This window comes from Elephas maximus, chromosome 5 (assembly GCF_024166365.1).
Source record: "Elephas maximus indicus isolate mEleMax1 chromosome 5, mEleMax1 primary haplotype, whole genome shotgun sequence".
In the NCBI taxonomy this organism is placed as follows: Eukaryota; Metazoa; Chordata; class Mammalia; order Proboscidea; family Elephantidae; genus Elephas; species Elephas maximus.
The window spans coordinates 162290765-162304413 of NC_064823.1; the positions used below are offsets into that span (position 1 = coordinate 162290765).

Sequence of the window (13649 nt, forward strand, 5' to 3'; positions counted from 1 at the left end):
GGTGTTAACTCTTCTCTGAAAGCTTGGTAGACCTCTGCGGTGAAGTCATCTGGACCAGGGCTTTTTTTATTGTTGTTGGGAGTTTTTTGATTACCTTTTCAATCTCTTCTTTTGTTATGGGTCTATTTAGTTGTTTTACCTCTGTGTGTGTTAGTTTAGGTAGGTAGTGTCTTTCTGGGAATTCATCCATTTCTTCTAGGTTTTCAAATTTGTTAGAGTACATTTTTGGTAGTAATATATTATTCTTTTAATTTCAGTTTGGTCTGTTGTAATATCACCCATCTAATTTTTATTCAAGTTATTGGCTTCCTCTCCTGTTTTCCTTTTGTCAGTTTGGCCAATGGTTTATCAATTTTGTTACTTTTTTCAAAGAATCACCTTTTGGTCTTGTTAACTCTTTCATTTTTTTTTTCTGTTTTCTATTTCATTTAATTCTGCTCTAATTTTTATTATTTGCTTTCTTCTTGTGCCTGAGGGTTTCCTTTGCTGCTCTCTATTTGTTCAAGTTGTAGGGATAATTCTTTGATTTTGGCCCTTTCTTCTTTTTGTATGTGTGCATTTATTGATATAAATTGACCTCTGAGCAATGCTTTCAAGTGTCCCAAAGGTTCTGATAGGAAGTGTTTTCATTCTCATTGGATTCTCTGAAATTCTTTATTCCACCCTTGATGTCTTCTATAATGCAGTCGTTTTTGAGCAGGATATTGTTCAGTTTCCAAGTGTTTGATTTCTTTTCCCTGCTTTTCCTGTTATTGATTTCTACTTTTATGGTTAGAGAAGATGCTTTGTAATATTTCAGTGTTTTGGATTCTGCTAAGGCTTGCTTTATGACCTAATATGTGGTCTATTCTAGAGAATGTTCCATGTGCACTAGAAAAGACAGTATAGTTGGCTGCTGTTGGGTGGAGTGTTCTGTATATGTCTATGAGGTCGAGTTGGTTGATTGTGGCATTTAGATCTTCCATGTCCTTACTGAGCTTCTTTCTAGATGTTCTGTCCTTCACCGAAAGTGGTGTGTTGAAGTCTTCTACTATAATTGTGGAGCTGTCTATCCCACTTTTCAATGCTCATAGTTTGGTTTATGTATCTTGCAGCCCTGTCATTGGGTGCTTAAACATTTAATATGGTTATATCCTCCTGGTATAAAAAAAAAAAGTCTTTTTTTTTTTTTATTGTCCCTTTAATCATTATATAGTGTCCTTCCTTATCCTTTGTGGTGGATTTAACTCTAAAGTCTATTTTGTCAGAAATTAATATTGCCACTCCTGCTCTTTTTTGATTGTTGTTTGCTTGATATATTTTTTTCCATCCTTTGAATTTTAGTTTGGTTGTGTCTCTAAGTCTAAAGTGTGTCTCTTGTAGGCAGCATATAGATGGTTTGTGTTTTTTTTTTATCCATTCTGCCACTCTCTGTCTCTTTATTGGTGCATTTAGTTCATTTACAGTCAGCGTAATTATGGATAGGTTATGAGTTTAGTGCTAGCATTTTGATGTCTTTTTGTGTGTTGTTGACATTTTCTTTTTCAGAGTTAATTTTTTGTGCTGAGTAGTTTATCTTTACATGTTGTCTTTTCCTCTTATTCATTGTTGTTGACTTTGTTTCGCTGAGTCTCTATTTTTTTCTTGTATTTTATTTTAATGAGTAGGATTGTTAGTCTCTTTGTGGTTACCTTAATTTTTACCCCTATTTTTCTAAGTTTAAACCTAACTTTTATTTCTTTATATCACCTTGGCTTCCTCTCCATGTAAAAGATCTATGACTATATTTCTTAGTCCCTTTTTATTTTTTTAACGTTGTCTTCTTTTTACATAATGACATCACTGTTTCCCTGTTTTGAGCATTTTTTTAATCTTGATTTACTTTTGTGATTTCCCTATCTGGGTTGACATCTGTTTGCTCTGTCTAGTGTTCTAGTCTTGGGTTGATATTATTGATTTTCTAACCAAAGAACTCCCTTTAGTATTTCTTGTAGATTTGGTTTTGTTTTTATGAATTCCCTAAAGTTCTGTTTATCTGGGAATGTCCTAATTTCACCTTCATATTTGAGAGACAGTTTTGCTGGATATATGATTCTTGGCTGTCAATTTTTTTTCTTCAATGCTTTACGTAAGTCATCCCATTGCCTTCTTGCCTGCATGGTTCCTGGTGAGTAGTCCAAGCTTATTCTTATTGACTTTCTTTTGTAGATGACTTTTCGTTTATCCCTCGCTGCTCTTAAAAGTATCTTTGGTTTTGGCAAGTTTGATTATAATATGTCTTGGTGACTTTCTTTTAAGATCTACATTATGTGGAATTTGATGAGCATCTTGGATAGATATCTTCTCATCTTTCATATCAGTGAAGTTTTCTGCCAACGAATCTTCAAAAATTCTCTCTGTATTTTCTGTTATCCCTGCCTGTTCTGGTACTCCAATCACTCGTAGTTCATTTCTCTTGATTGTTAAGGTTTCTTCATTTTAAAAAATTATTTTATCTTATTTTTCTTCAAATACTTTGGTACCAAGTGCTTTATCTTTAATCTCACCAATTCTGCCTTCCAGTTGCTTAATTCTGCTCCTCTGACTTTCTATTGAGTTGTCTAATTCTGTAAATTTATTGTTAATCTTCTGAATTTCTGATTGCTCTCTCCCTAGGGATTCTTGCAGCTTATTAATTTTTTTTATTATGTTCTTGAATAACCTTTTTAATTTCTTCAACTGCTTTATCTGTGTGTTCCTGGGCTTATTCTGCATATTGCCTGATCTCCTTTCTAATCTCGTTCCTGATGTTTTGAGGAATTCTGTATATTAATCTTTTGTATTCTGCATCTGGCAATTCCAGGAAAGCACTTTCATCCAGAAGATCCTTTGATTCTTTGTTTTGAGAGCTTGTTGAAGAGATCATGGTCTGCTTCTTTATGTGATTTGATACTGACTATTGTCTCTGAGCCATCTACAAGTTATTGTATTAGTTTATTTTATGTTTGCTTACTGTATCCTAGCTTCTTGCTTTGTTTTGTTTTGATATGCCCAAATAGGTTGCTCGAATGAGCTAGCTTGATTATTTTCACCTTTTAAGCTCTTATGCCTGTCACTAGGTGGCTAGACGTGTTATCAGGTATATGAGCCTAGGAGTCCATTCCCCTTTCTTGTATTGATTCAGCTCAGGTGTCTAGGTAGTTGGTCATCAAGTGTGTGGTTCAGGCTCTGTCCTACAGTCTTAGAGGGTCAGGGGTGATTGGTGTAGGCATCAGTATCTGGTTTCAGTGGGGGGGGTCACACTCTGAACAAGGCAGGGGGTGACAACCATCCCCTGAGTGTCTGTGAGGAAGTGCATCCCTGTTCCCTAGAGCGCACAGGTGGATGGGTTCTGCAGATGGACCATGGGCACACAATGCTTTTCGTTGTAAGGACTTGGAGGTTCTAGTTATGCTTGGACCCCTGTCGCAGGTGGCTGGGTGACCTGAGTGGTGCCACCAGTCCTTAGGACTCTGGTGTGGGTAGGTGAGGACTCTGTTTAATAGGCAAAGTGGTGTCAAACATCAAAGACCCACCTCTCCACCACATAGCTGAAACAGTTGTAGTCTGCCAGCAAGGGCCTATTCTCCTGAAATAGGCCCACACAGGCCCATGCAGGGGGCAGGTATTCAAAGTTCACAGAACATTTATGCCTGGACATGAGCCATTTCTGTCCTGAGCTTCCCAGGTTAGTGGAGCTGGCAAATTATGGTTTCCCCCAATTGTGAATTTATTCCTTCTCCAAGGCTGGGAGAATGGCTCAGAGTGCTCAGCAGGACCTGTCTCAAGCCCAGGGTAATCGATGGCCACTGAAGCCGGCTTAGGGGTGGGAGGTGGGCACGGTAAAATATGCTCAAGTACTAGGCTTTTGCCAAGAGTGTCGTCCTTCTCTGGTTCTGGAGGTGTGAGTAGGCTGTGCAGGTGGCTGTTTCTCCCTGAGGAAACTGAGGCTGAATGCTCCTACCAGCCCACTGCAGTCACTCCTAGGGATGGTGCCTCGGGGATCCTGGCGATTCAGGTCCAGCAACTCCTCTCCGCTTCTGCACTGTCTCCCTCCCCCTGCTGCTCAGTCCGTTTTCTAACTTTGCCTTTGATGTTCAGGGCTCCTGGCTTGTCATAAATATAATCATTTCACTTGTTTTTTTGGGGGGTCTTTGTTGTAAGAGGGATTACCAGAAGCATCTTGCTACTCCAGCATCTTGGCTCTCCCTCAAGGTTGGAACACTTAGGCACTGCTGGTGGGAATGCAAAATGACACAACCATTCTGGAAAACAATATGGCACTTCCTTAGAAAGCTAGAAATAGAAATACCATGTTGTTGTTGTTAGGTGCCAACGAGTCAGTTACGACTCATAGCAACACTATGCACAACAGAATGAAACACTGCCCAATCCTGTGCCATCCATACAATTGTTGTTATGCTTGAGCTCATTGTTGCAGCCACTGTGTCAATCCACCTAGTTGAGGGTCTTCCTCTTTTCCGCTGACCCTGTACTCTGCCAAGCATGATGTCCTTCTCCAGGGACCGATCCCTCCGGACAACATGTCCAAAGTATGTAAGACGCAGTCTCAACATCTATGCTTCTAAGGAGCATTCTGGCTGCACTTCTTCCAAGTTAGATTTGTTTGTTCTTTTGGCAGGCCATGGCATATTCAACATTCTTTGCCAACACCTCAATTCAAAGGCGTCGATTCTTCTTTGGTCTTCCTTATTCATTATCCAGCTTTCACATGTATATGATGCGATTGAAAATACCATGGCTTGGGTCAGGTGCACCTTAGTCTTCAAGGTGACATCTTTGCTCTTCAACACTTTAAGAGGTCCTTTGCAGCAGATTTACCCAGTGCAATGTGTCGTTTGATTTCTTGGCTGCTGCTTCCATGGCTGTTGATTGTGGATCCATGTAAAATGAAATCCTTGATAACTTCAATCTTATCTCTGTTTATCATGCTGTTGCTCATTACTCCAGTTGTGAGGATTTTTGTTTTCTTTATGCTGAGGTGTAATCTATACTGAAGGCTGTGGTCTTTGATTTCCATCAGTAAGTGCTTCAAGTCCTCTTCACTTTCAGCAAGCAAGGTTGTGTCATCTGCATAACGTGGGTTGTTAATGAGTCTTCCTCCAATCCTGATGCCCTGTTCTTCTTCATACAGTCCAGCTTCTCGGATTATTTGCTCAGCACACAGATTGAATAAGTATGGTGAAAGAATACAACCCTGGCACACACCTTTTCTGACTTCAAACCAATCAGTATCCCCTTGTTCTGTCTGAACAACTGCCTCCTGATCTATGTAAAGGTTCCTCATGAGCACAATTAAGCATTCTGGAATTCCCATTCTTTGCAGTGTTATCCATATTTTGTTATGATCCACACAGTTGAATGCCTTTGCATAGTCAGTAAAACAAGGCTCCCAAGGCCACTCACCTGGACTTCCAGGAGAAGTAAAAGGGACTTGGTGTGGCTGTGACCAGAAAGAAGAAAAACAACAGGTGTGGTGAGGTTTTGCTAGTGGGAATGTGTGTGTGCATGCCTGAGAATCTCCGGGTGGGGGCCTTTCCAGGTTAAAGATAGACACCCCTGCATGGCTGCAGTTCACACGGCCTGGATGGAGTGGCCGCTGTGACCCAGAACCGGGCTGGCACTCAATGCCTGGCTGCCAAGGGGAACTGCAGGGGATGCTCGTGAGCCCAGTGGGAAGTTCATGTGTGTCAGCAACAGGCCCGCAGCAAGGATCAAGATGCGGCACAGGGGCAGCGGTCGGTGAGACTGGAGGTGGCAGGGTAACGGGTTGCCAAGCCTGGCTGATTGTGGGGACCTTTAATACTGCATAGCAGGGGGTCCGAGCTTGGCGCACTTGGCCCTCGTGTGACCGGCATTCAAATCTCTCGGGCAATTCTGACATGCGGCCTCTGCTTCAGAGGGTGAAGTGATGTGATAGTAACCCGTACTGATGATCGATTTCCTGAGAAAATGGTGATGCCGTCTGTCTTTATTACCTGGCACTGCTGTAATGCAAATACCACTCATGGGTGACATTACAGGGCAGATTATGGCCTCACAGCCCTGGAGGCCGGGAGGTGAGACCCAGGTGTGGGTTCCAGCCCCGTCGGTAGCCCCGGCATTCTTGTTTCCTTGGCACGTAGACGGTCCTCCTGTGGCATGTCTTCTCCCATGCCTGTCTGGGTCTAACCTGGTCTTCTTGTAACTCAGAAGGGATTAGTTAGGTTTAGGACACACCCCATACTGGTATGACCTTATTTACACAGCAAAAGAGAACTGTTTCCAAAGAGGATCCCACCCAGGGGTCTGGGGTTAGGATTCTGGCACATATTTTTGGAGACACAGTTGAATCCGTATCACCTGTGAAAACCCCCAGTGAGCCTTGCTCCCTCTCTGTTTTAAGTTAATTCCTGCTCACGAAGCTGACAAAATGAACTAGATGGGCCAATGCCGTGAGCTCAGCCCACCCAGGAAAGAGCCGGCACGGGGCTTTGTCCTGGTTTCCAGGCTTGAATCTGCCAAGGCGCAGCCTGTGTCCTGGGAGAGAGTAAGGAATTCATTCAATAGGCAATAGTGTGGGCTTTGGGACAAATCTGAGTTTAGGTCCCAGCCCTGCCACTCACTAGCTATGACTTTGACAAGGGTCCTGTCCTGGGCAAGAAAAATAACAACAGAAGCTCACCCTGCATAGCACTGTGTGCCAGGCCCTGTTGTGAGCATTTTAAATCATCACCTGTGACTAAGGGGTCCTGTCACCACCCCCGTTTTACAGATGAGAAAACTGAGGCACACAGAGCTTAAGTACTTAGCCCAGGGCTCAGCCGCTAATAAGGCACAGGATCAGGATCTGAGCTCGGAAGCCTGGCTCTGGATCTGTGCCCATAGTCTCCCCCCAAGGATGTGTAGGATGGAAAGCTGAGGGCTGACTCAGGAAGGATATGTCTGCAGCCCACACACCCGGAGACCCCAGCTTCACAGACCTGCAGGTGTGTGTGAGCAGCCTCTGTCATGTCCCTTCTGATAAATACAGGAGGAAAGCAATGGAAGACTTGTGACCAACTGGTGTGTGGTCAATGTGGGGGCCATGGGAGGGTCAACATTTGCTGCTGTGGAGTAGTGTACTGGGGCGTCTTGTAGGTACAAGCAGGGAATTGGTCACATGGTGTCACCCAGCTGGTAGGTCCCAGGAGCACAGGTAACCCAGCACTCTGCACCTGGAATTGGTAGCTAGAGGGCAGTCACATGACATTTGAATAAAGGGAACATGGGGTTTACCCAGGGACAGAAGAGGTCCCTGGGGTGCACTTTCTTTTCTTTTTGTAATTTATTTGTTTTTGTTGTTGAGAATATACATGGCAGAACATATACCAATTCAACAGTTTCTCCATGAACAATTCAGTGACGTTGATTAAATTCTTTGAGTTGTGCAACCATTCTCACCCTCATTTTCTGAGTTGTTCCTCCATCATTAACATAAACTCACTGCCCCATCTAATCTTTCAAGTTGCTATTGTCAGCTGGATCCCATACAGATACTTCTTAAAAAAGCACAATGCTCAAGGTGGACATTCTTTACATTTAAGCTAAACTATTGTTTGGTTTCCTCATGAGCACAATTAAGTGTTCTGGAATTCCCATTCTACAATGTTATCCAAATTCGTCATGATCCACACAGTCGAATACCTTTGCATAGTCAATAAAACACAGGTAAACATCTTTCTGGTATTCTCCCTTTTCAGCCAGTATCCATTTGACATCAACAATGATATCCCTGGTTCTGCATGGTTTAAAGTCAGGAAAGGTGCGCATCAGGGTTGTATCTCTTCACCATACCTATTCAATCTGTATGCTGAACAAATAATCTGAGAAGCTGGACTATATGAAGAATGGGGCATCAGGATTGGAGGAAGACTCATTAACAACCTGCGTTATGCAGATGACACAACCTTGCTTGCTGAAAGTGAAAAGGATTTGAAGCACTTACTAATGAAGATCAAAGACCACAGCCTTCAGTATGGATTGCACCTCAACATAAAGAAAACAACAATCCTCACAACTGGACCCATGAGCAACATCATGATAAACGGAGAAAAGATTGGAGTTAAGAATTTCACTTTACTTGGATCCACAATCAACAGCCATGGAAGCAGCAGTCAAGAAATCAAAAGATGCATTTCATTGGGCAAATAGACTGCAAAAGATCTTTTTAAAGTGTTGAAAAGCAGAGATGTCACCTTGACTAAGGTGCGCCTGACCCAAGCCATGGTATTTTCAATTGCCTCATATGCATGTGAAAGCCGGACAATGAATAAGGAAGACCGAAGAAGAATCGACGCCTTTGAATTGTGGTGTTGGTGAAGAATATTGAATATACCATGGACTGCCAAAAGAACGAACAGATCTGTCTTGGAAGAAGTGCGGCCAGAATGCTCCTTAGAGGAAAGGATGGCAAGATTTTGTCTCATGTACTTCGGACATGTTATCAGGAGGGATCAGTCTCTGGAGAAGGACATCATACTTGGTAAATTTGAGGGTCAGCAGAAAAGAGGAAGACCTTCAACGAAATGGATTGACACAGTGGCTGCAACAATGGGCTCAAGCATAGCGACAATTGTGAGGACGGCGCAGGACCGGGCAGTGTTTTGTTCTGTTGTGCATAAGGTTGCTCTGAGTCTGAACTGACCCAAAAGCACTTAACAGCAGCAAGACATTGTTTGGTTTAAAGAAGACTTCAGGGGATATTTTTGGTTTAAGGTTTAAAGATTACCTCAGGGCAATAGTTTCAGAGGTTCATCCAGCCTCCATGCCTCCAGAAAGTCTAGATTCCAGGAGAATTTGAAGTTCTGTTGTTCATTTCCCCCCCTTTGGTCAGGATTTTTCTACAGAACCTTTGATCAAAATGTTCAGAAATGGTAGCCTGGCACCATCCAGCTTTTCTGGTCTCATGGCAAAGAAGGTGGGGGTGGTGCAGTTTCTGACTCAGAGTTGGCAGGGATCTTAGGTGCAGAAAAGGGAATCCATGCTAGTTCCTTCAGCAGAAATATTTTTGGTTTGTTTTGTTCTTTTCTTTTTTTTAATTTATTTATCGTGCTTTAGGTGAAAGTTTACAAATCAAGTCAGTCTTTCATACAAAAAGGCATACACACCCCGCTGTGCACTCCCAGCTGCTCTCTCCTTAATGTGACAGCACACTCCTCCTCTCCACCCTGTATTGCCGGTGCCCATTCAATCAGCTCCTGTCCCCCTCTTCCTTCTCATCTCACCACCAGACAGGAGTGGCGCACATAGTCTCATGTGTCTACTTGAGCCACAAGGTTCACTCCTCACCAGCATCATTGTCTATCTTATAGTTCAGGACAATTCCTGTCTGTAGAGTTGATTTCAGGAATGGTTCCAATCCTGGGCTATCAAAGGGTCCGGGGACCATGACTGTCACAGTCCCTCTGGTCTCAGTCAGACCATTAAGCCTGGTCTTTTTATGAGAATTTGGGGTCTGCATCCCACTGCTCTCCTGCTCCATCAGGGATTCTCTGTTGTGTTCCCTGTCTGGGCAGTGATCGGTGGTAGCCGGGTACCATCTAGTTCTTCGGGTCTCAGGTTGATGGAGTCTCTCGTTTATGTGGCCCTTTCTGTCTCTTGGGTTCATAAGTACCTTGTGTCTTTGGTGTTCTTCATTCTCCTTTGCTCCGGGTGGTTTGAGACCAATTTGTACATCTTAGATGGCTGCTTGCTTTTAAGGCCCCAGACGCCTCTCAACAAAGTGGAATGCAGATCGTTTTCTTAATACATTTTGTAATGCCAATTGTGTTTTGGTCTTTTCTGAAGTGTTGCTGAGATGATGACAGAAAGGGCATGAGAGCATTGAGAGGTCTGGTTAGTTGTTGTTCTTAGCTGCTGACTCCTCAGCCCCTAACTCATGGTGACCCCATGCACGATAGGATTGGACCGTGTGATCTATAGGGTTTTCCTTGGCTGATTTTTGGAAGTAGATTGCCAGGCCTTTCTTCCTAGTCCATCTTAGTCTGGAAACTCCACTAACACCTGCTCAGCATCACAGCGAAACACAGGCTTCCACTGACAGACCGCGGCTGCACATGCGGTGTGTTGGTCGGGCATTGAACCCGGGTCTCCCGCATGGAAGGTAAGAATTCTACCGACTGAACCACCACTGCCCCCTCTACAAAGGATTTTTCTTTTATTTTTTTTTTCAACAAGGCATTAAGTAAATTACAGAATTTCTGGACCAAGCAGGAAGCAAATTTGGGACATGACACAGAAACAGTAAGGCCAGGAGAAATGCTGAGTCAGGCCACGGGCTGTTCCTGCCAAAACCCCATCACAGCACCTCCTTTGTGGCTCCTTCTGGCGGACGACTTTTGCCAGGTGGAGATGTGTCAGGGACTGCTACCGGGCCCTTCCCCACGTAGGAACTGGACTGCCTGGGCCAGGAGATGCTGGGAGGGTCCTGCCCACTGCCGCGTAGAGCAAAAACCAAAACCAAACCCGATGCCATGGAGTTGATTCCAACTAATAGGGACCCTATAGAACAGAGTGAAACTGTCCCATAGGGTTTCCAAGGCTGCCACATCTTTCTCCTACAGAGCGGCTGGTGGATTCAAACCTCCAACATTTTTAGCAGCTGAGCGGTTTAACCACTGTGCCACCAGGGCTCCTGCTGCATAGAGCACCCACTCAAACTCACACCAGGCACGGAAACAACCCCAGGCGGCTGGGCAGGCCCACCAATGCCCTTGGCTAAGCTCCATCTCTGAGCCCGCAGCTAGCTCCCAGAGGACAGGAGGGGCCTGGGTTATCCTGGGGCCAGGGTCGGTGCAAACTCTGGAACCAAAGGACACTGCCCCTGCCCAGGGCCCAGTGACCCCGGCAAATGGCTGCAGGCCCCTGTCATGGAGTGAACTGTGTCCTTGACATACGTATTGGAGTCCTAGGTCTGTACCTGTGGCTGTGATCCCATTTGGGAAGAGGGCTTTCTTTCTTATGTTAATGAGGCCATATCAGTGTGGGGGTGTCTTAAACCTGATCATTCCTGAGACATAAAAGGAGCAGACAAGGCAGAGACAAGCAAGCACAAATGGGGGGAAGATGGATGCTGCATGGCACTTGCCAAGAAACCAGCAAAGCCAGAGCTGCCAAGGAACAACAAAGCCAGAGCTAGGGAAGCTGGGACAAGGGCCATTCCCCAGATTCCACAGAGAGCCCTCCCCCAGAGCCCACAGAGAGCCTTCCCCCAGAGCCCACAGAGAGCCTTCCCCCAGAGCCCACAGAGAATCTTCCCTCAGAGCTGACAAAGAGCCTTCCCTTAGAGCCAGAGCCCTGAATTCGTACTTCTAGCCTCCTGAACCCTGAGAAAACAAAGGTGTCTGCTCTTTAAAGCCCTTGGCTTGTGGTATTTTCATTACAGAGCACCAGGGACCAGCCTTTCCTCCAGGGCGGCTGCCGGCAGCCTGCTCTGACCACATCTCCTTGTTTTCAGTCCTGGAGAATGGTTAGCACCTCGTGAACACCCATCTAATTCACCCCAGGGACACCATCGCCACAGACCTCTCTGGCCTGGCTGCTCATGCCAGCACCTCTGCCCCCCTTTCCCCTGACAGAAGTGTGGGTACCCACCCAGCTTCTCCTAACTGGGACCCCATCATCCCCCTGCTACCAGGGAGCCATGGCCTGCCACCACCTGCCCTGCAGCCTCAGCCTGCAGGACAGCCTCACCCAGAACACTGCGTCATGCTGAGGTGACCGCTTAGGGCCCTGGTGGACTGGTGCTTAAGAGCTTGGCTGCTAACCAAAAGGTCGGCAGTTCGAATCCACTAGCCGTTCCTTGGAAATCCTACAGGGCAGTTCTACTCTGTCCTATAGGGTTGCTATGAGTGAGAATCAACTCCACGGCAACAGGTTTGCTTTTTTTTTTGGTCTGTGAATTTGTTGCACTGTGGTGGCTTTCATGTTGCCGTGATGCTGGAAACTATGACAACGGTATTTCAAATACCAGCAAGGTCACCCATGGTGGACAGGTTTTAGTGGCTCTTCCAGACTAAGACAGACTAGGAAGAAAGGCCTAGTGACCATCTTCTGAAAATTAGTCAATGAAAACCTTATGGGCCACACAGAACATTGTCCGACCCACTTGTTTTGGACACGTCATCACTTGCTGGAAAAGGACATCGTGTTTGGTGAAATAGAGGGCCAGTGAGGGCAAGGGAGACCCTGGGTGAGACAGATTGGGCTAATAGCTGCAACGATGGACTCAAACATGCGACGATCGTGAGACTGTTTCGTTCTGTTGTACATAAGGTTGCCATGAGTTGGGATTGACTTGACAGCACCAATATCTATCTGTCCGTCTGTCTGTCTGTCCGTCTATCTATCATCTACTTATCATCTATTCATCTATCTATCATTTTTTGTATTATTATATATATCGATGACTTTGAATTGTGGTGTTGGCAAAGAATACTGAATGTACCATGAATTGCCAGAAGAATGAATAAATCTGTCTTGGAAGAAGTACAACCAGAACGCTACTTGGAAGCAAGGATGGCGAGAGCGCGTCTTACATACTTTGGACATGTTGTCAGGAGGGATCAGTCTCTGGAGAAGGCAATCATGTTTGGCGGAGTACAGGGTCAGCAGAAAAGAGGAAGACCCTCAACGAGGTGGATTGACACAGTGGCTGCAACAATGGGCTCAAGCATAACAATGATTGTGAGGACGGCGCAGGGCCGGGCGGTGCTTCGTTTTGTTGTGCATAGGGTCTCTATGAGTCGGAACCAGCTCGACGGCACCTAACAGCAACATTTATTATCTATCTATCTTTGTTTATCTATCTAACCACCTCTCTCTCTCTCCACTAATAGATCCCTGGGTAGTGCAAACAGTTAAGCACTCAACTACTAGCCGAAAGGTTGGCTGTTCGAACCTATCCAGACGTGCCTCAGAAGACAGGCCTGGCCACCTGCTTCCGAAAGGTCACAGACTTGAAAACCTGCGTCAGTTCTATTCTCCATGCATGGAGTGCCATGAGTTGGAATCAACTTGACAGCAACTAATAACGACATCCATTAATAATTTAAATGTAAAGAACGACTGACCACTGAGCACAGGCATATGCTGCGCCGGTACCAGGCAAACCGGGCCTACGTGTCCCCTACTTCCTGTTTTGGGGAAGGGGTGTCATCTGGGCCCCCCAGGAACATGCTCACGTGACGGGTTTTCGGGTCCTCCTGCAGTACTACCTCTGGCAGTTCTGCCCGTGGTAGGTATCAGCTCACCAGGCTTGCAAGTGCCCCGGCTCCTTGAACGCAGCGACCCCCTGCTCTCCCAGCACCCCGCCTTCTCCCTGTGCCTTGCCCTGAAGACCACCAGCGAGAGCTGTAGTGACCCTGAGGCCACCTCACAGTCAAACACCTCCGCCTGCTCCAGCAGGGCGGCCATGTTGTCTCCCGTAGGTTGGGAAACAAGTACCTGAGCCTCATCCTGATGATCTTTCTAGAAAGGGTTGGTCCTGGCCCCAGTTGGCTGGGCTGAGTGCCCTAGAAGCTCACACTTCAACCTCCGTGCGGTGAAAGTGAAGGCAGATGTGGCCTGAGGCCGGGAAGGGTGGTTGGTGACGGCTGTCACGGCTCCTGGCC

General features: G+C 45.6%; 1 protein-coding gene across 1 annotated transcript in view; it reads right to left on the reverse strand.

Moving 5' to 3' along the window:
• Positions 1-1139: 1139 nt before the first annotated feature.
• LOC126077377 (uncharacterized) overlaps positions 1140-13649 on the reverse strand; it is a 1154420-nt gene continuing 1141910 nt past the window's right edge. Inside the window, exon 2 of the mRNA XM_049886672.1 lies at positions 1140-7946. Coding sequence (XP_049742629.1) covers positions 4805-5902 — 1098 coding nt within the window. The 5' untranslated portion in view covers positions 5903-7946 and the 3' untranslated portion in view covers positions 1140-4804. The remainder of the gene's footprint in view (positions 7947-13649) is intronic.